Below are 24651 nucleotides of genomic sequence, written 5' to 3'. Positions count from 1 at the left end.
TGAGTGCTGGGTATAGCGGCCTGACCCCCGGGTCAGCTCCCTAGGGGCTCGTGGGAGGGCAGGGGAAGAGGGGGCAGGAGAAGAGCCAAACCACCCGCACACACTGCAGGCTTGGCGGCATCCCCAGCTCCCTGAGCCCCTTCTTGAGTGGGGACACAAGATGGGACTGCCCTTCGACAGCTTTCTGCCTGTTTTCCCCAGAACAATTCGAACGAACGGGGCCAATAGGTGTAATTTCCCCTCCCGCTCTCTGCCTTAGAGAGCCTCGGGAAAATCCCACATTTTAATTCCCAGTGAGTCACGAATCCCCCCAACCACTCGTGCCTCTTAGGACTCCCTTAATAAGATATTTTAAAAATCCCACAGAGTTGGAAAATGCATCCCTAGGAGATGGAGGAGAAACCCTTTAATCCTACCAGCCTTCGTGAGGATACCGTGTAGGCGAAATACCTATAAAGGCCGTGGGGGGGGGGGGGCGGGGGTTGCAAATTTTGTCAAAGGTGAATTTACTGGCCTGTTTATCTCCAGCATCAAATTTCTTCCGCAGTCAGCCTTCCCCGCGGCCCCTTCGCATTTACAGCACCCCCACCTTCCGATTCATTTTAACACTAGGGCTTTTTTTTTTTTTTTTTTTTTACGGAGTTTCGCTCTTGTTGCCCAGGCTGGAGTGCAATGGCGCGATTTCGGCTCACCACAGCCTCTGCCTCCCGGGTTCAAGGGATTCTCCTGCCTCAGCCTCCGGAACTGTAGGACTTTTAAAGTTAGACAAACCTCTTTGTCAGCAGCCCCGGGAGGCTGTAAGACTCCGAGAGGCTGCAGGCCGCAAGCTTGGTTCCTGGATTTTCTAAAAGTTCTGGACGGTTACATGCGACTTGGAACTCCGAGAAAAGCCTCGGGGCAGAGTTGGGGAGACCAGGGGAGGGGAGAGATGGTGGCTGGGCACCGGGCCAGGGTCTCTGCGGTTCTGCCTAACCCTGCCGAAAGAGCCTGGCACGGCTCCACACTGGCGCAGGCCAGTTCTCCCGTCCAGCCTGCAGCAGAGCGGCCACCTCGCCTGGAACCACGTTCAGAGTTTCCCCACAAATACCCAACTTCAGCCTTCCCGGTTATTTTTGACTTGTTTTGAATAAAAGGAGTCGCTTCAAAAAAGAAATGTTGCTACAACACACAACCAGAGGCCTTTTCTCCAGCTGTGTCTGTAACTCGCATGCGTTCAATCTAATAACTTTTAATGTCTGGCCCTAAAATGTCTTTATAAAAAATAGTTTTATAGCATAATAGCCCAGGTGTCTTTCTGCTTGTTACAGGAGATTAAAAAAATATGTGGGTTAGCTTGCAGAGATATCCACCCCCAGAAAGCCCAGGAAGAAAAAAGCGTGCATTCCATTCTGCAATCGCTGGTCGCGTTCGCGGCCCAGCCCGGCTGGGCACTGCTCGCGGGGGCACTTGCTCGTCTGTCTTTTGCATCAGTTGTTATAAGCAGCTCTGGAGCATGAAGATTTAATTCTGCCGAAGTTTCGGGTTTCAAACGGTAGAGATGTTTCACTTCTGCTTTGAGAAGGGCTGTTTTTATAACTATGTGCTGAGAACTAAAACAGAATGAATAAAATCGCACCTAATACCAGTCCCACAGTCAGTAGTGAGTCTAATTTTTAAAAGGGAAAATATCTGCTAGCTAGAGCTGATTTTGGCCTTGACCTTGACTTAGTAATCAACTTGAGATGCTTTTGATTATTTTTGGCATGGGGACACTCCAGGATATTTTAAAAACTTTCCGTGTGGATTTACAAGCCACCTCCATTTCAGATTTATGTTTCATCGAGCCTGCACCATCTTGTCCTTAGGCAGAAAGAGACACCCACCCCCTTCTCAGCATAAATCCCTAGCGGGCAGCCGAATGGGGTCACCTTTGGCCCCGAAGTCCAGGCCCGCAGTCTGGGTGCGGTTAGTCCGGAATATCCCCTCCCCCACTCCTACCCCTTCCCGCCTGCTTCATGAACTAGGGCTTCTCTGCTCGCCCTTGAGGCTCTGCGATCCGGGGAGGCTGGAACCTCGCTTCTTCGCTTCCCCCTCCCTCCCGCCTGCCCCCGCCCTCCCCCCGCGCCCAGCGCCGCGCCGGGAGCGCTGGAGAAGCTCAATACGTGTCAATTGAATTGAACTGCTGCGGGCGCAGGCTGTACGCCGCCGCCGAGCACCGATCAGCACGACGTTACCGAGTAGAAATTTATGGGGCGAACGGTGTAAGCCAAAAGTTGTTCCCTGACAAGGAAAATAAAACGCGGGAGATAATCTCCCAAGGCCGGGGTGAGGGGCCAGGGCAGCCCCTCCAACCATCCGAGGTGCAGACCGAGAAAATGCTGGAAAACCGGGAGAAATACAGGCGGATCTCCGCTCTCCGACCGTCCCCCCACCCGCCTCCCTGTGCCTTCAAGGGCTGCTCCCCCTTCCCCCCACCTCCAAACAATTCCCACACAATTGAAACGTCCGGGGAACTCGGGCGCGGAGTTCAGGCGGAACGGCCACTATTGCCTGGGGTGGTGTTTTCAGGTAGCTTTTAACACTGAAATGGGAAAGGGTTCCTCCCGGAGGAAGGGGCAATCTAGGGCGGGGGTGGGCGCGGGCGGGCACCGGCCACGCTCCGCTGGGTCTCGGAGGGGACGAGGCCAGGAGAGCGCAGCGCTGGTGGCAAGAGGCGGCGGCAGCGGCTACTGCCGCTGGGGTTTGACAGCTTTGGCTGAGCGGAGTGCGAGGCGCTTTATGGTAATTGCGGTCCTCCACTGGCCTTCTGGGTAGCGAGGGGAGTCTCGGCGCGCGGCTGGGAGAGCCGCCCCCGCCGCCCCCATCCCCTCGGCTCTGGCTCAGCCGGCCGCCCTCGCCGCCGCCGCCGCCCAAGTCGGTCTCCGGCTCGCCCAGGACGTGCGCCCGGGCGGGCGTGCGCAACCAACTCGGCCCGAGCTGGGGAGGGGAGGCAAGGGGCGAGGGGGGCGCCACCCAAGTGGTCCGAGGTTCAGATCCGGAGAGGCCCAAACGTGCGGGGCCGTACATCGTTGACGGCCGGGGAAACTCGAGCAAACCTTTCCTGGGGAATCACCCCGCCCGAAACCCCACCGCGGAGGCGCCGCAGCGGAGGGTGAGCGGAGACTGGGGGAGCTCAAACTTGCGAGAGCTGGAGGCGGCGGCGGGCGGGCGGCTGTCGCCCGAGCGCTGCGCCTGCGGGGGGAGGGGAGGCGGCTGTTGGGAGGGAGGGAGGGAGGTAGGGCGGGCGGGAGGGAGGACGGGCGGAGGGAGGAGGAGGAGGAAGAGGAGGGAACCAGGGAGGGGGGACGCGTTGGGATCGCGGCGTGCGGCGGCAGACGGAGCTTGGGCTCCCAGCGGCAAGGTGAGGCAGAGCTGCGCTCCTCGCTGAACGCGGGCCGAGCTCGGCGGCTGCGGGGGAGACGCGCCGGAGCCCAGACCGCGACCGAGAGCGGGAGCTAGGCGGGCGGCGGCGGCGGAGGGGGAGCCCGCGAGCCGCCGGGCGGAGAGCCCAAGCCGCGCTGTCGCCGCGCAGGGACGACTTGGCCAACACTCACACACACTCACACACACCCAGCCCAAGCGGGCGCTAGCGGCGAACCGTCAACATGGCGCTGGGGCTCCTGCCCGAGCGCGGGCGGCGGCGGCGGCGCGGGAGCTACTGAGCCCGGCCGAGCCCAGTCCAGCTGCGGGAGCCCGGAGGATCGCACTGGGCTGTCGCCACCTGCCCGGAGGCTCCGAGCCCGCCCCGCCCCGCCCCCACCCAGCCCAGAGCCCACCCCTCGGCGGGGCCGACCCCGAGGGCAGCCGGCTGGCTGCAGACGGTGAGGGAGTCGAGCGAGCGCGTCGCCGCGAGCGGGCTGCGGGCAGCCAGGGACCGCAAACTTTGCTGCTCGCCGCGCTTCTCCGGTCCGGCTCCTTCTCCGTTCGTTAACGTCGCCAACCCCCCACCCCTCATACCTCTCTCCACCCACCCAACCGACCCCCGCTCCTCCTCGCCGCCTTGAGTCCGCTCGGGGGAAAACTTCAAAGCGCCGGATCGCAGGCTCCCTGCCTACTCCCCGACCGGGGATTTCAGGTCAGTGCCCGGAACACCTTTTCCCCCGGGAGGCAGCCGACGGGTGGGCTGGTGGGCGGGCGCGCGGAGGGCTGCAGTCGGCCCCCTCCCCCGGGGCCCCCGCCCGCCGCCTACCTCGCGAAGCTTTTGCCTCGCGCTTCCCTTTGGCTGCTTTGGTCGCTTTCGTTTTTATTTCATAGCTATAAGTTATTAAAAATGCAGCCAACCTAAGCGGCCCCGCGTGGGCACCAGGGAAGGGAGGGGGCGCGGCTGGGGACCTGGCGCCTCCGGGGGGGCCGGGAGGAGAGCAGGGAGTTCGCGGAGTGGAAGTTTGCAGCCTGTGTGTGTCTGTGCGCGGGAGCGCGGTCGCCGCTGAGCGCCGCGAGTCGGGCGGAGGGGGGGGAGGTGGGCTGGAAGCTGGGAAGCTGGGTTCGGCGTTAGCTCGCGAGCAGGAAGGGGAGGGCGGCGGGTTGTCGTCTGCTTTCTTTTTCGACTCGGGAAAGAACTGTAAAAAACCCCAGCCGCCGCCTTGTCTCGCCTCTCCGGGGCCGGTCGTTCCTCCAAGTGGAACGACGGCGTGTGCGTGCGCGAGGGTGTGTGGCGGGTGCCTCCAGCCGAGCCGAGCTCGACCTGCCGTCGCTGCCGCGCAACTCGGAAGGGGAGTCTCGTTTTTTCTCGGCTTGCCCCAAAGCGCGAATCACATGGATTTAAAAAAAAAAAAAAACTACTAAGAATTCTAGGAGAGCCAGGGGTTCCGACTTGGCCCGCCCGCCAGCCAGGTCAGACGCTTTGTTTTGTAAATGTTCTTTTAAGATTAAAATCTGTGACCCCCTCCCCCTTCCTCCCTCCTCTCTCTCCCCGACGTTCCGGGTAAGTTTTAAGTTCTCAACCCCCAGGGGTGGGTGTAGAATGTGCCTCTGCGGGGGCAGCGGCGCAGAGGGAGGGCGGGGGCAGGCGAGACCCGGGCCCTCCGCTGGGCGATGGGGAGTCTGGTGGGTAGCCCTGATGGGCGTGTGAAAATCTGCGGCGGGAGGAAGTTGGTCCCACTCGGAGGACGTGTGGCTCGGAGGCTCCAGGCGAAGAGGAACTTGCGTACCGGGGCACGATCCTCAGCCTAGGCGGGGAGGGCAAGGCGCCGCGGAACCCGCGCTCGGAGCCGACGGGCGGCTGTTCTGCAGTGCCTCCGACAACTCGGGGGCTCGCGGCGGCGGCGACGAGCGCCTGGTGTTTATTGAACGAGCCTTGGGGCGCCGTGTGCGGAGTAGGGCGGCGGGAGGCACCCGTGGTCCCGGCGGGCTTCCCGCCGCTCGCACGCTCTAGTGGGCACGTCCCGGGGTCCCGGAGACGGACGAGTCTGGCGTCGTGTGTAGGCCGTGGCCGGGAGAGGCATAATTTGCTGTTAATGAATCTTTTCCAGAAAGTCCGCGATCTCCAGCTAGATGCTGTGAGTGCTCGCGCGCCACGGCGCGCGCCTCCGGCGTCTGGAGGGTGGGGGTGGGGGAAATGGAAGAGCGAAGAAGGAAGGAGGAGGGTTATGTGTATTTAGAAACAAACCTTAAAAAGAAACCAGCGCGCTTCAAATAGGTATTCGCACAGCCTTGCTGCGTCTAGACTAGACAGCTCGGGGTTTTAGCTGTGTCCCCCCCCACTTTTTTCGTTTTGAGAAGAGGCTAGGGGAGGGGTAGTGTGGTATTTGGTTCTAGGGGTAGTCTCTTGGAGAAAGATCCTTAAAATGGCCTGGGAGTAAAAACGCGGAGGAAGTGGCCCACCCCAGAGGATGGTGGGTGGTGGGTGGTGAGTGCAGACAGACTTGGGTGTATTTCTAGCCATCTGACACTTCCTGTGGTACTGGAAACGGACACCGCGGGCCGAAGTCAGTCCTTACGAAGTGTTGGGTTCGGTTTTGCCAACAGAATTGCTTGCGTGGAAGGCATTTAAATTGTCAGCCTCAAAGACTCCTGTACGTGGACACTTAGGGAATACGCTCGCTTCTCGACTCTTCCCACTCTACCCTCGACCTGTTATCTGGTCTGGGTTTTGCAGTGTTGGTTTTCGTGTTTATTTTGGGCACGGTTTTAGCGGGTAGAGCAACGAGGGGAGGCGATGATTAATATGCCGTCCAGGTTTAATCCGAGGCTGGCTTTCGGTGTGCGGGTATACACTGCCACGCACGCCAATTGCCTTGGGGTGTTTAGGGGAACGCGGTTTCGGGCGCCAGGCGCCGGGCCGGCAAGTTGGTGCTGGGGCTCGGCTGGCCCCAGCGCTGTCCTTTGAGGCGCTGTCACCAGTAGGTGACTGAGAGTTAATTAGGAAGTGTTCTCCGGATCAATGGGCTGCACAGCTCATTAGCGATTCTCTCCAGCCCTTTGCAGGGCAGTTCTGGCCCTCCGCCTCCCACACAGGCCGGGGCCCCGCCGTCCCGGCCGCGGAAAGCGCCGCTGGGAAGTGGGGAGGGGCCGGTTGCGAGGGACGGCGGGGAGGCGAGTGTAACTTCGCGGGGCGGCGCGTTGCGTGCGGCGCCTCGAGGCCCGTGCAGCCCGCTCTTTCTTCTTGCCGGCGGTCGCCTCCACTGTGTCTTTAACTCGCTCCCGCTCGCGTCGCTGCCTGGCTGCTCCTCCCCGCCTCCCTCGCCTATCTCTTGTTCTCTAAGCACGACGCCTGTGCTCCCCGCCCAGTTTGGGATTAGACAAGATAAAAATAGGACTGCCCAGTGTGCGGAGCTGTGACTGTGCCCCGGCAGCCGGGCTGGTGGGAGCGCGGGGGGCCAGGGCCGGGGAGGACCCGTGGTGCGCTCCGGGCGGCCAGCGCCTGTGGGTCCCCTACCCACACCCCGCAGGCGCAGTCACGCTCCCTGGGTTCTGTCCGCCGTGAACCGTGCGGGAACCGTGCGGGCCGGGGGACCTCGTCAGGGTCTCCGTGCTCTCGCGGGTGTTGTTGGTGTGCCGGTGATAGATCGGTCTAGACAGGCATGCAGGCTCCCTCTCGGCTGAAGGACTGGGGGTGGGGGGGCGCGGAGACGGCAGCAGACTCCGTGAGCTGCGAGTAAGCTAGCTAGCCTGCGGGCCCAGCGTGCTGGGTGGAGGAAAGGCTGTGGGGGTTTCTCTTAACCCTTTGAAGGCCATGGTGGGGTAGTGTAATAGGGAAAGGGGAGCAAAGAGCCTAGTAGAAATTCCTAAAGGCAGAGTAGCTCTCGGTGGGAAGGAGGTGTGAGTCTGGGCCTAGGGTTTTCCTTTCTCTTCTTGTGTGTGCACGGTCACATCCTGGTGCATCGGGCTCGATTCTTCCACAAACCAAACGCAGCTTCTAGACGATCTAGTTTGACCAGGTAGTTCTCAGTCCGGGAGCTGTGAACACACACAATGAACCCCCTCACTTAAAGAACTGACTTTGGAAGACAGATGTAGACTCAATGTTCCCAAAGAGAATTCATGCGGGTGTTCAAGGACGGGAAGGTCTGCACAGAGCTGTAGGTGGGTGGGGCCTCTGACCATGACTACTGCAGACCGAGGATCTGAGCCTGAAGTGCCCCGCCACCATGTACAGGTATGCGTTGAAGACAGCAACGAGTCTTTGAGTTGTCTCTATATAGACACACTTTTAACCATGAACTTGTGGGGAGTTAGGGATGTGCAAGTAGACGGCCTCCAAAGAGGAGTTGGACACTGATGTGTTATGAGATCCATCATTTGTATACATATATTAGGGGTTATTATTAAATAGGTCTAAAATTTTAATACACTTCTGCAAAAATTTGTCTAGTTCTTTCTAGAGCTCGAAATGGGTGGATGAGTTACCCACCCATAAATAACTCATTACTAACATTCCAGTCTCCTCCTTCCTTTAAGAGTTTGTGGTCTTAAGGGATCCTCTATTTACATTTCAGCTGCAAACCCATATTGGTCTGGCCTAGGAAAGAGCCACTTTATAGGCAAAGCCAGAAGAATGGCAGTAGTAGGAATGCTCAGATTAAGATGTGCGCCTGAATGACATGTGCTGAGACAAATCAAGACACTTGGGCTCCGATGCCCAAATGGAACAAGAGATACATAAGAGATAAAGAACTGGCCGAGGGGAATGTAAACATGGGTATGCAAATACAGAGATGTATAGCGAGAATTCGGAGAGAAAAATCCCAGACTTCGTTGAGCTGGAAACTGGGGCAGAATTTCTGTAACTGCGTTCCAGAGACAATAGCCCATTTAAAGGTGTGAAGAGGGTCACTTGGAAACACAAAAAGCATTCATATGCATACATCCATGCTTAGATACACAGGCTGAATGACAAACGCTCCTCCAGGCCTCCCGAAGACTTTACTGCCGAATGACTGAGACCGACTTGGGTACGGAAGAGTGGACCACACCACCACATTCACACACTTAATTCACAGGGAAATAATGTGTCTTTGGCCTGAAGGAAACTGAGGGCCAAGCTAGCAGCCTAAAGGGTGGATGGTGTGCAGTGAGCTAGGATTACTTCTCGTTATAGTTTCTTTCCCTTCTAGGGGTGAGGTGGAGCGGGCAGCGGGTTGGTGATGAGCAGGTAGGAGGCTTTCTGAAGAGACTTTGAGTTCCTGACCTGGAGTGGCTGGATCGTATAGGCACCCGGGAAGTAGCTTTCCACTTTGTGATCACGAGGAATGGCTCTTGCACTGTTGGGGTCCAATCTGCTAAGGTGGAACAGGGCCTCTGTGGGCTGGGAAGGAGAACAGGAAGACGTGCGGCCTCTGGGAGGAATCAAAGGAAGGTATGCTTTCATTTTTTTTTTCTGGAAGAGATCGTGGCGGGGACGGCCTGTGTTGGGTGGATTAGCAGGCGCCTCGGTGACCCCAGACGCGCACGTAAACTCCGGCTACGGTTTGGTTTGCCCGCGGCGTCGATTTGCTGCGGTCCCTCTTTGTCTAAGCCCAGCCGGGAATTCCAGCTTTATTGGGAAGACCGCACTTGGGTGGAGCCCGCGCGGGTCCGAGTAGGGCAGGCTCCCGCCGCACTGGGCGGGAGGCTTGCAGGCCTCAGGATGGTCCTCTGGAGCCGCGGGCAGCCCTGAGAATGGCACCCCGGGGGTTTCCTCGAGGGCACCGGGCCCGGAGGACCCGGAGAGGCGGGGCGGGGCAACTTCGTGGGTCCACCTCGGCCGCCGCGCCCCACCCCTCTCCTGGCGGCCGGAGGCCGAAAGGAGCTCTCACGGCCCTTTGTTAGGCCCCGAGGTCACACCCGCGGCCTGGGGGCCGCCGAGGGGTGGAGGAAAGCAGTGCTGCGGGTCAGCAGAGAACCTTCTTCTCGCCTCGGTGCCCCCGCCCATCTTCTGGAACGGACCTGGTGGGGACCTCGCCCAGAGCAGGGTGGGGAGGCCTGGGCTGGCACTGGCCCGCCCCGGCTTCTTTTGCCAATGTTTATGGCCGACGGGATTCCGTCTGTTTGCAAAACCGGACGCGCTACTGAGGCCTAGGCAGTGGAGCCAGGAGAAGCCGCCGGGGCAGGAATAAATGACCTCCCCCGGCTGCCCGGGTGGTAGCCGAGCCGCGTTCGTCGCGCCGCACTTGGCCAGGGGCGTCCACTGGTCTCCAGCCCTGCCCGACGGCTTTCTCTGGTTGCCCTCAACACGTTCCTCAGGAAGGGATATCTGACTTTTTGTTGGGTGGAGTTCATTAACGATGCCTTTCTGCTGTATTTCTGTAGAAGGCTCCCTTTTGGTGCGCAAGCTCACCTCCAGGTGTTTACAGTCGAGGGTCTCAGGAACGGGGTTCCTCACTCGGTCATTGTTTTAGAGCTGTGTCTCCCCAGCCGGCACCCACGGGCTCGGTTTTCCATGATTAGAGAAGCAGGGAAGTCCTCTCAGAGAAGATCCTGACAGCATAAAAAATAATTTGATCTAAAGGACAGTTTCCAGTATAATCTCATTATGCACCACAGACTCCCGATGTTATTTTGTGGAAGGCGGACAATGATCAATTTACATTGACCCGGGGCTGGGCGAGCTTTTAGATGGTAATTGCCATATTGATTTGCATGCAAAAAGGAGACCTGCTAAAATTAAAGACCGGAAGCTAAATTAAACTAAATTTATTGTCTAGGTGCAAACCAGGGGAACTGTTGGGGGATGGGTCGAGTCTCGTCTGGGTGCCAGGGACGGAGCAGGTGAGAGGCCCTGGAGCCTCCGAAGGTCATAACTTTGGAAGCGATCTTTGCCCAGGTGATTTCATGTGGGGAGGGGGAAGCGTTTAGGAAAAAAGTTATAAAAAGACAATTTTGCATTGAAGTCGCTAGGATCTTTCAATGCTAATAGGAAGTTAGAGGGGGAGGAGAGGTTTATAGGGGTCTTCCTGCACCGTTTCCGGCGTCCCCCCCCATTTCTATTGTTCTGCCTGGCCGGGCGCTTGGAATCGTGCTGAAGACGCCAAAAATCTCTTGCATTTGAAGAGTTAAAAAAAAAAAAAAAAAAAAAAGGCAGCGCGTCCACCCCCTTCCTGTCTTGCTCTTCCCCCCCTTCCCGGAGCGTTAGACCTTTCGGAGAGAGCGCATCGCGGGCAGGCCAGAACCGTTGGCGCTGTAGGGAGTTCCTCCTCCCGACGCTGGCTTGGCTGGAAGGTGTTCGCTTCGGGAAGCCGCCCTCTCCAGGTGGCCAAAGTAGGCGGGGGTGGGATGGGGTTGAGGGAGGCGGCTGCCGCGGCCACCGTCTAGAGCGTAGCCCCGTACTGGGTGGGGGTGATCGCCTCCCCGAGGGGTTGGGAGGGCCCGCCCCGCCCCGAACTGGGTGGGGGCAGGGGAGGGCTAGAAACCCTGCCGGTTCGCCAAGGCCGGAAAGTTTAAAAAAGAGGAAGAACGCCCCTTGCAGAGGGCTGGACTGGAGCCCAGGGGCTGCCGACCTGCGGGGGCGTGCTCGGCTGGCTAGCGGGGTGAGCGCCCCGGCGCCGCCGTCTGCCGTCCGTCTCTCCCGCCGCCGAGGCCCCTGCACACCCGGTCGCACTGCGGAGCCATTTCGCACATCCGGAGCTTCAGCGTCTGGAAGAGTAACCAGTCCAGGGTCGCGAAGCCGGAGTGTCCGGTGCCCCGGCCCGCCCTCATCGAGCGGAGCCGGAGGTGGCTTTGGCAGGCTCTGCAGCAACGGGTGTAGGTAGTTCTCAGAGCATCTGAAAGCCTAGGAAAGGCCCGGAAATTGGGGTTGAGTTGGGGAGGGGATGTTGGGCCTGAGGTTTGCCACCAGGCTCTTTTGGAAAGTTCGGGAAAGGACTAGATAGCCCATCCCCCAGCTTGCGCTTTTGTGGGGACTCTGGGTGGCCCAATAGGACATCTTGCTGGCCTCTTCCATCTTAATTTCCTCTTCCACACTACTTTGTTCCCAGGGGTTTTTCCTTTAAAACCCTAGGAAAGGTAGATGGAGGAGCTCCCTCCAAAGGGCTTTTGCTCTATCTAGATAATTTGATTTATTGCTTTATGTGGCAAAACGGGTGGCACGCCTAGCTCCTAGTACCAGTAGTCAGCACTTTTCCCAGAGACCTGAGAGGAGTCGACCTACCTACCCCTGACTATTCTGGGCTGCTGGGAGGAAGGGAAAGGGGAAGTTTGTTGAGAGCACTGGTCTTACACCAGGGTGTAACAGTGGAGGGCGATTTGGAGGATGTAGGGGGAGATGGTGAAAGACTGAGTGGACCTAGAGATGACTAGATGTGGGAGAAACTGGGTTCGAGGCTCACTGTAGACTAAGTAACATAGGTTTTAAACACTCTACCTCCTTGGGGTACACAAAGCCTAAGGAAGCTTTTAAAACTTACTCGAGGAGACTGTATGTGAAAATCAGGATTTCAAATGGTGTAATTAGACCAATAATTGGCTCCTCTCCGCAACTCCAGGACTGAGTTTGACCGTGGCCCATTTTTTACTAGCTGTGTGACCTTGGGGGCAAGTTATTTATGGCCTCTGAGCCTCGGTAAGTTTCTTCATTTGTAAGACTGGGAATAATTATCCACCTTTAGGATCTAAATAGAATACTTGGCACATAGTAGGCCCCAAGGATTAATAATTGCTTTGAATGACTTGTCATGTTTCTATAGGTTGCTCCTCCATTCCCTGCTGCCCCTGAGACCCCTGAGACTTGGCCAGGCCAGTGTCCTGGGACGCAAGGATGCAAATTCAAGCTCCCCTAGGAGGGTATTCTTCCAGGTTCATCTTCTAGGTTCCTCTTTCCGCCATCTGTAGTTGGCATTCTGCCTTTTAAAGGATTCCATATGAAAAGACTTGCTCCCCACCCCCCGGCCACGTGGGATCATCATATGGTTAGGAACTGATTTCAAAACCGGTTTCTAGGTGCCCTTTGGCAAGGGTTTCCTGGCATTATTTGTGGGGGGAGGACCATGGGAGTCAGAGGGGAGAGGGGGGTGGCCTGGTGCAGAGGCCAGAGGTGCTGTGGTTTGTTTGATAGGGATTAAGTCCGGATGTTATGAGCGCTCAGTGTGGTTTTCAATAAAGTCTGCCAGGGATTGCTACTTTTATATCGATATGTATTTTAAAAAATTACTAGCATGAGAAGAAAACCAGACCTGTATGGATCCAGGCCGGTAGTAAGCTACTGTGATCAGGTTTCCTACTCGACTCCCAGAGGGGAAGTCAGTGTTTGATTGAAGCTACACTTGGTTCTTGACTCTCAGGGGATGCCTGCTCTGAAACAGGAGCCCTCCCTCCCTTTCTCTCCTCCTCTCCCCCTCCTCCTCCCTTTTTTCCCTTCTTCCCCTAAAAGCCTTTGTGCTGAAAGAGCTTCAGTAGGCATGAATCCCTGGTCCCTCTCTAAAGAATGCCTTACAGCCTTTACTGACATTGTTTTGTGAACAGTGGGTTTTATGACGCCTGCAGTTCCCCCCCGCACCCCCCCCAATTTTAGCGCACGATTTTAAAGGTAATGTGTGGACAGGATGGGCCTAGCTGTGATGATTGCCTTAGTGTGTAGCCTAGGCTGGGCCTGGAATCTGGAGACACCTTAACCTTTGCCCTAGGGGCCCTCGTAGAGGGTGAAGGTGGGGAGCTGGAGGACTGATTGTTTTTGAGGATCTGTTTGTTTTCTCCAGCCACTGAGGCTGAAGGTGGAGTTGGGCAAGTCTGAGTGTCTGTTCCAGCTTTGGGTCTGATTTAAAACTTGGTTTAATTGGAGAAACTCCTAGGCATTTAACAGTTCTGTACAAATGCAAACTTGAAATAGCTCGAGGCCTACGTCATTTAGGAAAGAATAAATGAAGTACAGAAATGTCCAAACTATGTAAATCCTAGAGTTGTCTGCCCTCCCATAAACACATGACAAGTGACAAGGCATTTCCAGTCAAAACACCCGTGGAACCAGCAGCCTCCATCCTTTGTATTTATTATTTTATTAACAGCATTTTACACAGCATTTAACAAGCACAGCCTGCCCGCTTTGCACCAGGACTCTAAGCAGACGAAAGGGTGGAAAACGGATGGAGGTGGGGGAGGAGTGGTTGCTAGAAGAGACCAGCTAGAGAAATCTCATCAGATGGGAAAGGTAAGTAGCACGGGGGTTTATTTCTACTCGCCAAAAGGAAGACAGACACAGGGATTTGGAGGAAGAAATCCCCTCTCCCATTCCAGGAGGAACGTTGTACAGCTGTGATATGTCTGGTCTCAGCTTTGATTCCAGAGGGTAAAACAGGGTATGTTTCATGATACTCTGCCCATCAGTTATTGGTGATTTGCAAAGAATAAGTATTTGTCTGCTATCATTATTCTATATCCTGCTGGAAAGTTTGTAACGAAAAGTAATGCCTTTCTTAAGTCATAAAATGAGCCTTGTATGCTTATTTAATTAAAATCTATTTAAGGACCGATTAGGCGTGTAATTTGCGCTAATAATGACGATTATGGAAATGTTCAACTTAACCAAAAATCATAAAGGAGACATTTTGATCAGTGGGGCGGCCAGTAAGTATTCAGTGAGTTGGGCAATTTCCGAAAGACAAGAGCAGGCATTCCGCTGAGGGCTGCAGAAAGTGCAGACCCGTCTTGGCCTCTGTGACATGGCATGGAGAGGGGCAGACTGGGATGTCCCGGCCCCAGCCCGGCCAGACCCCACTTTGCTGAGCATGGAAACCAACCCTTTGAGTCTCTACAACCTTTATTCCCATGATGCTTCCCTGAGCTTCCAGAAGGAGTAAACTCTCCGAGAGGGCTGATGAGCCACACGGAAATCTCTGCGAAATGGCGGTGCTCTTTTGCTTTAACAAACAGCACTGACAAACGCATGCTTCCTTGGCTAGCCTTGGCTGGAGCCTGGAGGGGTGGGGGGAGAAGGGGTCCCTTGTTCCGGAGAAACCTGCCAGCTGCTGGGCTTGGTGCGAAGGCAGTGAAGGCAGACACAATGCTGCTGTTGTTGGTTTGATCTCTAACTGTGGATTGTTAGTCTGGCTTTAACTATGTGGTAAGGGGGGAATGTGAAGGCTGTTTACAGCGAGTGCAAATAATGTGACAGCTGTTGGCGCGCGAGCAGCGCTGCGCCTCCTCAGCACTTACACAAAGCGTGCACTATGCAGGCCCGTGGACGAGCTGCCGAGGTGGCGGCCACTTTCTGGCCAGCACGTCCCTAGATGAGAGAATGCTCCGAGGCATCCCCGCCCCTCATCCCCAACACACATCTTTATGACTTCCCAGGATTGCGGTGGGGTGCAGGATGGTTTGTGTGTTGTGGTTTAGGGAACCTGTGGTGAGGCAGAGGTGGTGGGAGAAAGCCCACGGGGCCATGAGTGTCACTGTCCTGGAGGGGTTTGGCCAGGATCCCGTCGAACTGGGTCCTCAGCTGTTTGTGACAGAGTTTTTAAGATTTGGGAAAATAACTTTTAGCCCTAAGTAAGCTTGTTGGAAAGAATGTGTTATTAACTGAAAGCTTTCTGGAAATTGCAGAGGCTCTGAAGGCCGTTGTTCCCCTCTGAAATGGCCCTGTTATTCAGACAAGTTAGAGACAGACGGGTGCTGTGTTCTGAGCACTCTGCACTGTTTCCAGCTTGGAAATACAAGTGTGCAGGTTCAGTACCCAAATAGGGGGTGTCGTTGGGGTGGGGGAAGGGGTGTCATTGGCTTTCGATGACCCACATCCCTTAACCTTTACTCCCAAGCCTTCCCGTTTCAAGAGCGTATTTGCCTTCAACGGTGGGACGCAAGGGTGCTGTCCTGAATCCTGCCCACAGCACCACCTACTCTGACTTCATCAACTAGATGCCCACAGCCACAGGCTTTCTCTGAGTTCCTGGTACCCTGCCAGGCCCTGCAGAGAGGCGCCAGGGTGGGAGGGGGAGCAGTTGGTGGCGGCAGTCACCCACTAGGCCAGTCCTAGAGGTGTGCGGTTGGCCCAAGCAGGTAGACAGGATGGCTAAGAATGTGGGCCTGCCTCTGGACTGTCCTGCGGCAAGCTGAGTGTAAAAATTCACCCTCTCCCCCAGAAATCCCAACGTTGAAGCCTTCCAAGCCCTGGCACCTGCCTGGTCCTCCCTGGGTTTTGGAAGATCATTTAGGGCTGACATAATTCTATATTCTACCCTTCTGTGTGCAACTTTAGCCTCTGGGTGGACAGCGTACAGGATATCTGCAAATCTAGTTCATTCTCTTCTGCCCCCCAGCAGCCCGCCTCCCCCAAGTCTCTAAGTTTTAACGTGGACTTCTACATCTAGTTGGGTTTCCGATGGGGAACTGGGAGATGCTTCTGGAGTGAGACATGAACTTCGGTGCCAGTTCTATAAATTGGTCTCTTTTTATGACGTGTGCCATTTTCTGTAGGAATGTTGCTTGCAAAACGAGTTTCGCCTTGGAGGAAAGGCGGAAAGATAAACAAGCCTGCAACGCCAAAACACTGGCAGTCTTTCCCTCCTTCCAGCTCTCTTAAAGCAGCCGGGCTGTATTTCCAGGATTAGACTTGTGCATGTGAGGAGGGACTCGTTGGCTTTTTTTCCCCCCAAGCAAATGCAAATTAGAGAAAAATAATTTTCTTTCAACGATATGCAATGTATTAGTCACTTGTTATCGTGCTCCGAGGCAGGCCTCATTTGCGCGTCTGCCAGCTCGCTCACATCTGCTCCGCACTGTTCGGGCCATTTTAACCTTGGCGGTGTCGTGTCTAGTCCCACGGATCAAGGAGGAGTAATTAAGCCTTGAACAGCTACAAAAATTCATGGGCCCCCATCTCTATCTCGGTTGTTCCATGGCTTTGTTTTGGGTGCTCTGAGTTCCACGCCTGAGTAGCAGACACGGGATTCCTATTGTTCGTTGTAAAGAAAGTGGGTGCCCCTCTCCTTCTCTGACCCTCATTCCTAGCTTTTCTGGGACTCCCAGGCTCTGCACAGTCATCGAGAGACTTGCTTGCAGATCACAGGACCTCTGCATTTTACTCATCTTTTATACATTAAAAGTTCTTTTGTGCTTCCTGTGTATACTAATGATAGCTGTTGTTATTAGCCTTATGGTGTAGTTTGTTCCCTTTGGTGGTGGGGGGTGGCAGTGACGGTGTTCGAGATTTACTCCTGCAAAGCCCTGGTGAAAACAAAGGTGCACTGACACAGCCTTTGGAGGCCTGGTGTGGAGCGTCTATTCTGGATTTGCCCCCAGGTGGTGTAGACTCCCAAGTGGGGACCCAGTTCTGTAGGGACTAGACCAAAGTGGGCAAGTGATTTCTTTTTCCGTGGAGGGGGGGAGAGTAAAGAGGGATTCCTGGCTTTTGACTTGGGTTTCTGGTGCTAGGCGGCCTCCTGTGAAGGGACACCTGTTTGTAAATTCGCCCTCTCTTGAATACATGTGGTTCCCTGACTCCCCATGTGGCAAAACCATGAAGGAAAGTGAAAGGAACAAAAAGCCGGTGGGGTGGCCTAGACAGACCTTCCGGGTAGAAGGGCAAGTGTCCCCTGTTGGCCTGTGAGAGAGAGGTGGGGGCACCTGACCCCGAGCCTTGGGCTCTGTCTGGAGGAGGGGAGTGTAGCGGGCAACCCGGGGTTATGGTAGGTCCCTGCAGATTTCACCCCTGGCCCCAATCCCCGAGATTCGCACCCCTCCCCCGTTACCGTATGCGACTCTAGGCTCACATGTTTGTAAGGGGAGCATTCAGAGGAGCACCGCTCTAGTCTGATCAGAAGGGAACCCAGAAGCATGGCGAGGAGGGGTTTGCAGCGCCCACCCAAAGTTTCTTTTCGTCAGATTCGTTGATGGGGACCGAAGGTGCGGCGGGGCCTTGGGAAGGGGCACCACGGAGAGCGCGCCAGGCCGCAGGGTCGGAGGGGCTGCCTAGGGTCGGGGACTGGGGAGGTCGGGCCGCCTCCGGGAAAGACTGCTTGAGTTCCTGGAAGGCTCCGCGAGGGCGTGGGTGTGTGCGGTGGTGCGGCCCCGCGCGCTGGGACCTCCACGGAGGAACGGCGAGGAGGAGTGGGCGAGCCCTGAGCAGCACTGGATGTGTGTGGTGGGAGAGAAAATCCCTTTGTTGCCAACCGATCGCACTCCGGGCTGAAGCGCCTCAGCCTGAGGAGGGGGCGCTCCTCTCCCTTTCTTCTTCGCTGGGGCCAAGTTCACTCCCCGCCAGGGTGGCTCCCCGTTCATACCCGGGCGCCCCGGGAGGAGGCTGGGAAGGTTCTGGGTGTTCGAAGGGTCTGGGCCGGTGAGTTTCCCCTTCCCCCTCCGTCTTACTAATGCAAAACTTGGAGGTGTGGGCAAGGACGCTTCTGCCGGCTATGGCTACAGCTGTGGCTTGGAGTGTGCCAAGAGGCAGCACCTGGGCCGGCTGGATCACTTCCCTCACCCCCAACTCTCTCGGTGGAGGGGGTCCGGAGGGGCTGGGACCGGGCCAGCGACTTCCCTGGACCACACCCCTGGAAGCCTGCGGTTTTGCCTCTCAGGGACCTTGGGGGGCAACCTTGGGGTCTTACTCTGCAGCAGACCTGGAGGACCCACCCCACACTGCACATCCGGAAGAGCTTTTTCTTCTCATCTCCCACCCCCACACACCCCACCCCCACTTTTCACATCCTAAAATAGGAACTTCTTCACCCCTCCTTTCCTTGACACCAGGAGCACAGCTCTGCTGCTGTGACGCAGTCTGTGTTTGGAGCAACCCCAAGAAGGGCTGGCGGGTGGTGAGCTTTGGGCTTCTGTGAAATCTACACAATTCTGCTGAAGGTCACCCCTCCCTGCTCGGACCCTCTCTGTGTTGCTGCCTCAGCGTCCCCTGCAGGATGAGGTGGTACTGCCCCAAAGAAACTGCGTGATACTGGGGCTTGTTACACAGTATGTTCAGTGGAGTCAGAAGCTATTTAGTGGGGTTAAACGTGGCCAGCACTAGCTATTGCCAGGCAAAACTCAAGTCCATAGTGCAGCTTAATCCTTTGGAAAACACAGTGCCAAATATTTACAGAGGGGACCAAGGTTGGAGAGGTTCAGCCACCTGCCCAGAGCCACGAGGTGGGTCAGGGTGGGAGCTGGGAGGCTGTGGTGACCATGTCCTCCACAGAGAACCAGCCACGCAGTATCAAGACCCCTCCCCTGAAAAGTCATCAGCCCAGAGGACCCCAGCACACTGGCTGGGACCCCGGATGCCTGCCTTGCCACCTGAGCTGGAAGCCCTTGCGAACCTGTCCAGTCCCTCTGGCCACTAACTGGAGAGCTGACAGTGGGGGCAAGGGGAACCTAGTGAGAGAGATTCTGGAGAAAAGACCCCAAGATGGGCCGCCCTCAGAGCCTGTGTGGACAGCAGGGAGGCGTGAGCAGAATTAGTTTGATGGCCATGCTTTCCATATTGTCAGTGCTACTTGACAAGTGTAATGTGCAGACTTTAACTGAGCGGCGCCTCAAGGGTGGGGGCAGTGGAAAGTGGCCTAGTGCAGGTGGGGCCCCGGGGGAAGGAAAGGGGCCAAGGCTTGGGACCTGTGGTCTCCGGTCACGTCTTTTCACAGGAGGCGGCTGTGCCTCTACTCAGGGATGCCAAGGTTGGAGTGATGGCTTCTGATCTTGGTCCCTTGAACCCCTTCTGCCCATCAGGCCCTTCTCCCCAGTGTCCAGGCCAAGCTCGAGTACTCTTCATCAGCACCCTTGGCTGTAGAGTGAATGACTACTCAGAGTCTGTTGAGGGTGACCCAAGCTCTCCTCTTGAGTTTCATTTCCACAGTGCTAAGAGCTGGAGACCACACAGTATGTAGTGTGAGTGCCTGCCTCTTGCAAGCCAGGTCTCTCCACTTGGCCCTGCGTGTTCCAGCAGGCAGCTATTCCAGTACCCAGTCTGTTTTTTAGAAAGCACATCTGACCTCTTCTCACCCATTTTTCCTCCTCATCCCTATCCAGCATCTTTGCCCGCTTCTCTCCACTACTAGAAAAAGGGGTTAAAACCCAGATCCAAGGTGCAGCTTCGCAGCTCACAGTGGAACAGGTTGGTGCTTGTAAAGTGCTTTTCATGAGTGACTTCACACATCTTGGCACTTCTGGAAACATAGCCTGCATTTGGAAGAAGTGGGGGCTGGAGGTGGGCATTGAAAAAATAAAAGCAAACAAGCTTCATCTGTAGTTGCAAAGCACCCTGTGGTGCTATTTGTCATTGAAATCAGATCATTTGCTTTCTCCATCATGTTCGGCTGCCAAGGGTCAGCCACATCAGTTTCGACGCACTTGGTCTTAGAGGTGAAAAAGGCCCCAGTTATTTCAACAGCAGCTTCTAGAAGTAGGGTTCAATGTCCCTATACTCTGCCTCCCAGTCTCTTTCTGTTTCTTACCCCAATGTCCTCTTTGTTGTACATCCAGAGAAACCACGGTGGGTGTGGGTAATGGTGACCCCTGTTCTTCAGCAGAAGCTTGGTGTGAGCCATTTGGGCCTTTGCGAAGGAGGCCTCTGCTTTTGTGGGTTTGGATTGCTCTTGTTCCTCACCCAAGAGGAGGACCTCCTGCCAGCCAGGGCCATTGCTCTTTGGCCCTTTCCACTCCTCTCCATCTTTGCCCAGGAACCTGAAGAGTTAAAAGTCTTTAGCTTGTTGCAATGAAGTTATGGCTGGCAGTGGCGCCGCTGTTTGTTCAACAGACCTCCACTTTTAAACAGTTCACAAAAAGTTCATGGGGCAGCTAAAGATTATAAGTGCGTGTGTGTGTGTGTGTGCGTGTGTGCGTGTGCACGCATGTGTGTAGTCTACAGCAGGATCCAACAATGCGTTCCCTCCTTTTGCTTTTATGTTCACCCCCTTCCTCCACTTTCCTCCCAAAACACACACACACACACACACACACACACACACACACACACCAGTGAACCGCTCTGCTGGCCTCAACCCTCCGTCTGACCCTGTGCATGTGAGAACACTTCGTTCTGATGGCTGGTGTCATTTATCTGTGCACCATTAATACTGAAAGCCTTGAAGGAGGAGCCCTGAAGAAGGGGAGATGCTTTGAAAGCACCCATAGACCCAGATGCCTCTAAACTGCAGTCACATTTCTGCTAAGTCCAGGTGGCCTTTACTGAAGAAAGGCCCTTTGAAGGGAAGCAGCCACTGGCCTTTTTGGGCCTGGGCCTCAGTGGAATGATTCTGTTTCCCAGGAAGGTGCTGGGAGATCCCTTGCACAAGGTGTCTACTTAAGGGAGGTGGGTAGGAGGCGGCTTTTTAAAAGGGGAGGCCAGTTTTTAAGAACAGAGACAGCAGAACATTGAGGTTTATTAGGCACACGCTTCTTCTTCCCTCATCCTTTCCTTGGGGATTTGATTGAGTGACCCTTTGGCTCATGATGTCATTTCTGCATTTCATCGTGGCACAGTAAGGGGATGGCATGGTGCGGTCCCGCTAGTGCAACCGGATGACCAGGACACACTGGCACCAGGCAATGGTGCTCCACCTCCATTATGCTATCCAGAATGTCTTCCTTTGGTTAGAAGGGGCAGCGGGGCCAGAGAAGGGACACTGACACTGCATTGAATGTGCCTTGTGGTCTGCCCAGCACTAGTGGTGGCCTTCCCCACTTGATTTGTGTATTGGGAAGATGGAAGAAAGGCCCATGAGCCCCCAACAGAACCTTCCCCAACAGCTGAGTCAGTCTTCTGGGGGCGCTGTGGCTAGCCCGTTGAAAGAGCCACTATCTGGAGACCCTTCCTAGAGAAATAGCTTTCCAGAACCCCAGCCAACCTGATGCCTCTGCAGATTTCTGCCTCTTTCTTGGGCCCTTTCCTTCTCTTCCAGCCTCATTGTTGAGCTCTTAACTATACGTGGTATGTCGGTGCATGTGGATTTTGATTAACAGACGTTGTTCTATGGATGGGGGATGATGGGGGATGCTGGTGGACAAAAGACCTGGTTAGGACAAAGAAATGTGGAAGTACAGTCCGGCTTTGGGATTCCGTCCCCCCAGGTATCCTCCCAACCCCCACCCTCAATCACTCTCACAGAAGAGTCCCAGGACCTGGTGCCTCCGACCCAACCGACCTGGCAGTCTGCTCTGTGTGCTAAAGTGTAAAAGCAAGCATTTGCATATTTTTTCCTGCTAACAAAGGAAATGTGTCGACTTAGGGAACATTTGGGCTTTCGGAAACTGTGTGGGTGGGTGTGTGAGGGAGGAGAAAGAAAAGTTCCCCTGATGATCTGCACGCCAATTATTTCACACCCGGGTTTGGGTCCCGTGGAAAAATGCCATGGCCAGTCCGGACAAGGGACACTGAGATGTGTTTGTGAGCAGGGAATTGCCGAGGGCCATCAGTCCCAGGCATTAAAGGCTCCCCTACTTATTAACCCAGCATTTAACAGCAGGATATGGGCTGAAGCGCAGTCAAAAGAAACGGCTCAACCTCCAAAGAGCAATTAAAATCCTGCACGAGGATAAATCACGCGCCGTGATAATCCTGTTAATAAAATGCAGCTTGTCCTGACCCTTCACTCATGCAGCAAACTAGAATGTGATGTGGGTGGGGGTGGTGGGCAGAGAAGGTAAGAGAGGGTAGGAGGTGGTCTGAGCTCCTCTGCCTTGGCAGCCTCCCCCTCCCGGGAGGTGGAAAATGGGTGGCTTCTGCTGGCTCCCCATGTGCCAGCGGCTCAGAGCCCATCAGCCAGGGCTGCTAAGACTTCTGTGCTCGCTAATGATTTCTCGTCCCCGGCGAGCAGGCGTCATTGAATTACTCAGCTGCCTCCCTCTGCAGCTCCCAGGCAAAACCACCCGGGTTAGGTGCTTAATCTAATCCAGGGCTCTGGTGGGGTGGCTCACCAGCCCACCGACTCTTTTTCACTCTCAATCTGTAAGTTACACACACGACAGCCTTGGAAATTCAGCCCTAGAAATGCATGTAGTTTGAGACCTGGACCTGCCGCTCACCTCACTGTGGTGCCGTCCACACTTCTTGTACCCTTTTGGCCCCAAGAAAGATGAGTTGTGTGCCTCTCAGTGATGCAGCATCCCTGAACCTATTGTCACAGCCTCCCCTTGGTGAATCAAGTCTTCTCTACCTTCTTTGGTGAATCAAGTGGCAGGAATGAATGACCACTGTACGCTTTCAGAGGCTGGGAAAGGGGGTGGACGGGTGCTGTGGTGTGCCCTGGATGCATTCTGTGCCTTGGATGAGGCTGCCTGTTCGAATTAAAGTTCTTTCCCACCCCCAGCACCTCCTGCCAGGGAAGCTGCATGCCCCTCCGCAGTCCCTTCAAGTCAGGTGTCCTTGGCTCCCACACCACTGTAGACAGCAGGCACAGCCTGCCTTCCCAGTCTGCATCCTGTATGAATCACCTAGAAAGAGGTCTTTTCTAGCTCCCTGCTTGGCTCTGCTTTACTGAACCTCCTGGGATTTTTTTTTTCTCTCTTTTTAAACAGACTAGACGCTTGAAGCAAAGCTGCCATCCAGAAGACGACATGCTCTCAGCAACCCCCCTGTATGGGAACGTTCACAGCTGGATGAACAGTGAGAGGGTCCGCATGTGTGGGGCGAGTGAAGACAGGTGAATGTGCCCACCTGGGCTGGGCCTGAGGGGAGTCCTGGCCCCTTCCCCGCCCATGCCAAAGCCCCCCTCACCTTCTCACAGCCACCGTGGGCCCAAAAGGGGTGGAGGAGAGAGAGCTCCTGCCTAGATGTCCGCCCTTGATTTACAGTTTTAACAGGCAACCTGGCTCAGCGAAGCATTGCCGCCCTTTAAAAGATTAGCCCCTAAAGCGGCCTTTCAGTGCACTTTCGTCCTTAATTTATTATTTCATATTTATGAAGGAGAATTAATCCCAGTCTATATGCTGCTTTAACTCTAAATGTCAGGAGTGTGGGCCCAGGTGGAGCAGCATTCGATGTGCTTTTAAAACAAATAGTTTGCTCAGTAATAAATGGGGAGAGAGCCACCCTCTTCCTTCATTGAAGCCCGGAATCTTTCATTGTCCTCTGCTGCCTGTTCCAGGAGGCCACTGGCTCCTGCTTTTGGTCGCCAGACAGCTCTGTTCTGCTTCTTAATCAGTAATTTTGGAGTGTGGGGTGGAAGCAGCTAAGCAGTAGATGATTGAAGCTGCTCTTCGGGGTAATGAGGAAACTTTTCCTCTGCCTCTTGTCAGCGATTTTTATCCTGGGGATTTGGAAGTTGGCACAAGCACTTTCTTTATCGATGCTCTCTGATAACAAGTCCCAGGGCAGCCGCAGCAGCCTGGCACAGACGTGCAGCTTCCTCTTCAGCCTGGAACAGCTGACATTTGTATGATACTAGTGTGTATCCCCCTGTCATTTTGACAAACGCAGTCAAATATGGCTTTTTTATCACCATGGAAACCAGTTTCGTAAGACATGGTCCCTAACTTTGTTTTGGGAAAAGTTTTGAAAGCCTGCCCTCCTGGGTAACATGGAAGTGGTTGATGAGGCGGCCAGCCCGTAGACTCTAGCCTTCCCGCCCCCTTTGGTATTTGGCTGTGTTACTACTTCATGTCTACCCTCCAGGAGAGTTTATAAGGGTTGGCTGGGACAGCTGAGCTCAGATTGGCCTACTTGGCCTCTAGAGAAAAAGATCTTGGGGGAGAAGTGGTTGTGCTTGATTTCCGGCTTAGCTGCCTTGGGGACATTGTATTTTCGAGTCACGTCCCCACACATGAAAGGCTTTGCGTTGCCTTTGTTTTTCCTGGTCAAGTTGATTCACCATTTGGGGGCAACTTTCAATCTCGGCCATTGGCAGCGGGTCGGGGCGGAGGGTTGAGGACAGTTCTCAAAATCTGGTTAGTAGAGATGGGTCTCTTCCGGGTAGATATATGAAAGATGGATTCAGTGAGGAATGCTTTCATAAAGTTGGTATGTCCTTTTAAATAGGAAAATCCTTGTAAATGATGGTGACACTTCAAAAGCCAGACTGGAACTGAGGGAAGAGAATCCCTTGAACCACAACGTGGTAAGAGAAATGGCTTCTGTTGATGTAATATCTGCATATCAGTGATCTGTAATCAATCGTATTTATTTGCATGCCATTAGAGGGTGGGGGTTGGGTGGAGGTGTCGGTTCAGAGTGGGGCTGAGTCGGAAGCCTGTGTGACAGGACAAGGCACCCATCCAAGCTCTTCCTGTCTTGCCTTCCTGCCTTGCCATACATGTCCCTGTCCCCTAGTGACTGGTGGGATGTGTGCTGTCTTTTCTTCCACAAGCTGC

At 55.1% G+C, this 24651-nt stretch overlaps 1 protein-coding gene across 39 annotated transcripts in view; it reads left to right on the top strand.

Annotated features, from left to right (window-relative positions):
• Positions 1-24651, top strand: part of BCOR (BCL6 corepressor) — a 126749-nt gene that overhangs the window by 76700 nt on the left and 25398 nt on the right. For 16 of the 39 annotated variants that reach the window (XM_078362766.1, XM_078362779.1, XM_078362772.1 and 13 more), the window contains exons 2-3: positions 22861-22985; positions 24320-24398. In XM_078362766.1, coding sequence (XP_078218892.1) covers positions 22900-22985; positions 24320-24398 — 165 coding nt within the window. In that variant the 5' untranslated portion in view covers positions 22861-22899. Of the gene's footprint in view, positions 1-2787; positions 3131-3351; positions 4094-10568; positions 10696-10953; positions 11179-22860; positions 22986-24319; positions 24399-24651 lie in introns of those variants that run through there. The other 23 variants (XM_035289662.3, XM_078362778.1, XM_035289663.3 and 20 more) reach the window with 7 other exon arrangements.

This window comes from Callithrix jacchus, chromosome X (genome assembly GCF_049354715.1).
Source record: "Callithrix jacchus isolate 240 chromosome X, calJac240_pri, whole genome shotgun sequence".
Lineage (NCBI taxonomy): Eukaryota > Metazoa > Chordata > Mammalia > Primates > Cebidae > Callithrix > Callithrix jacchus.
The sequence above is the reverse complement of the archived record's forward strand: the minus strand, read 5'-3'. Positions and strand labels throughout refer to the sequence as shown.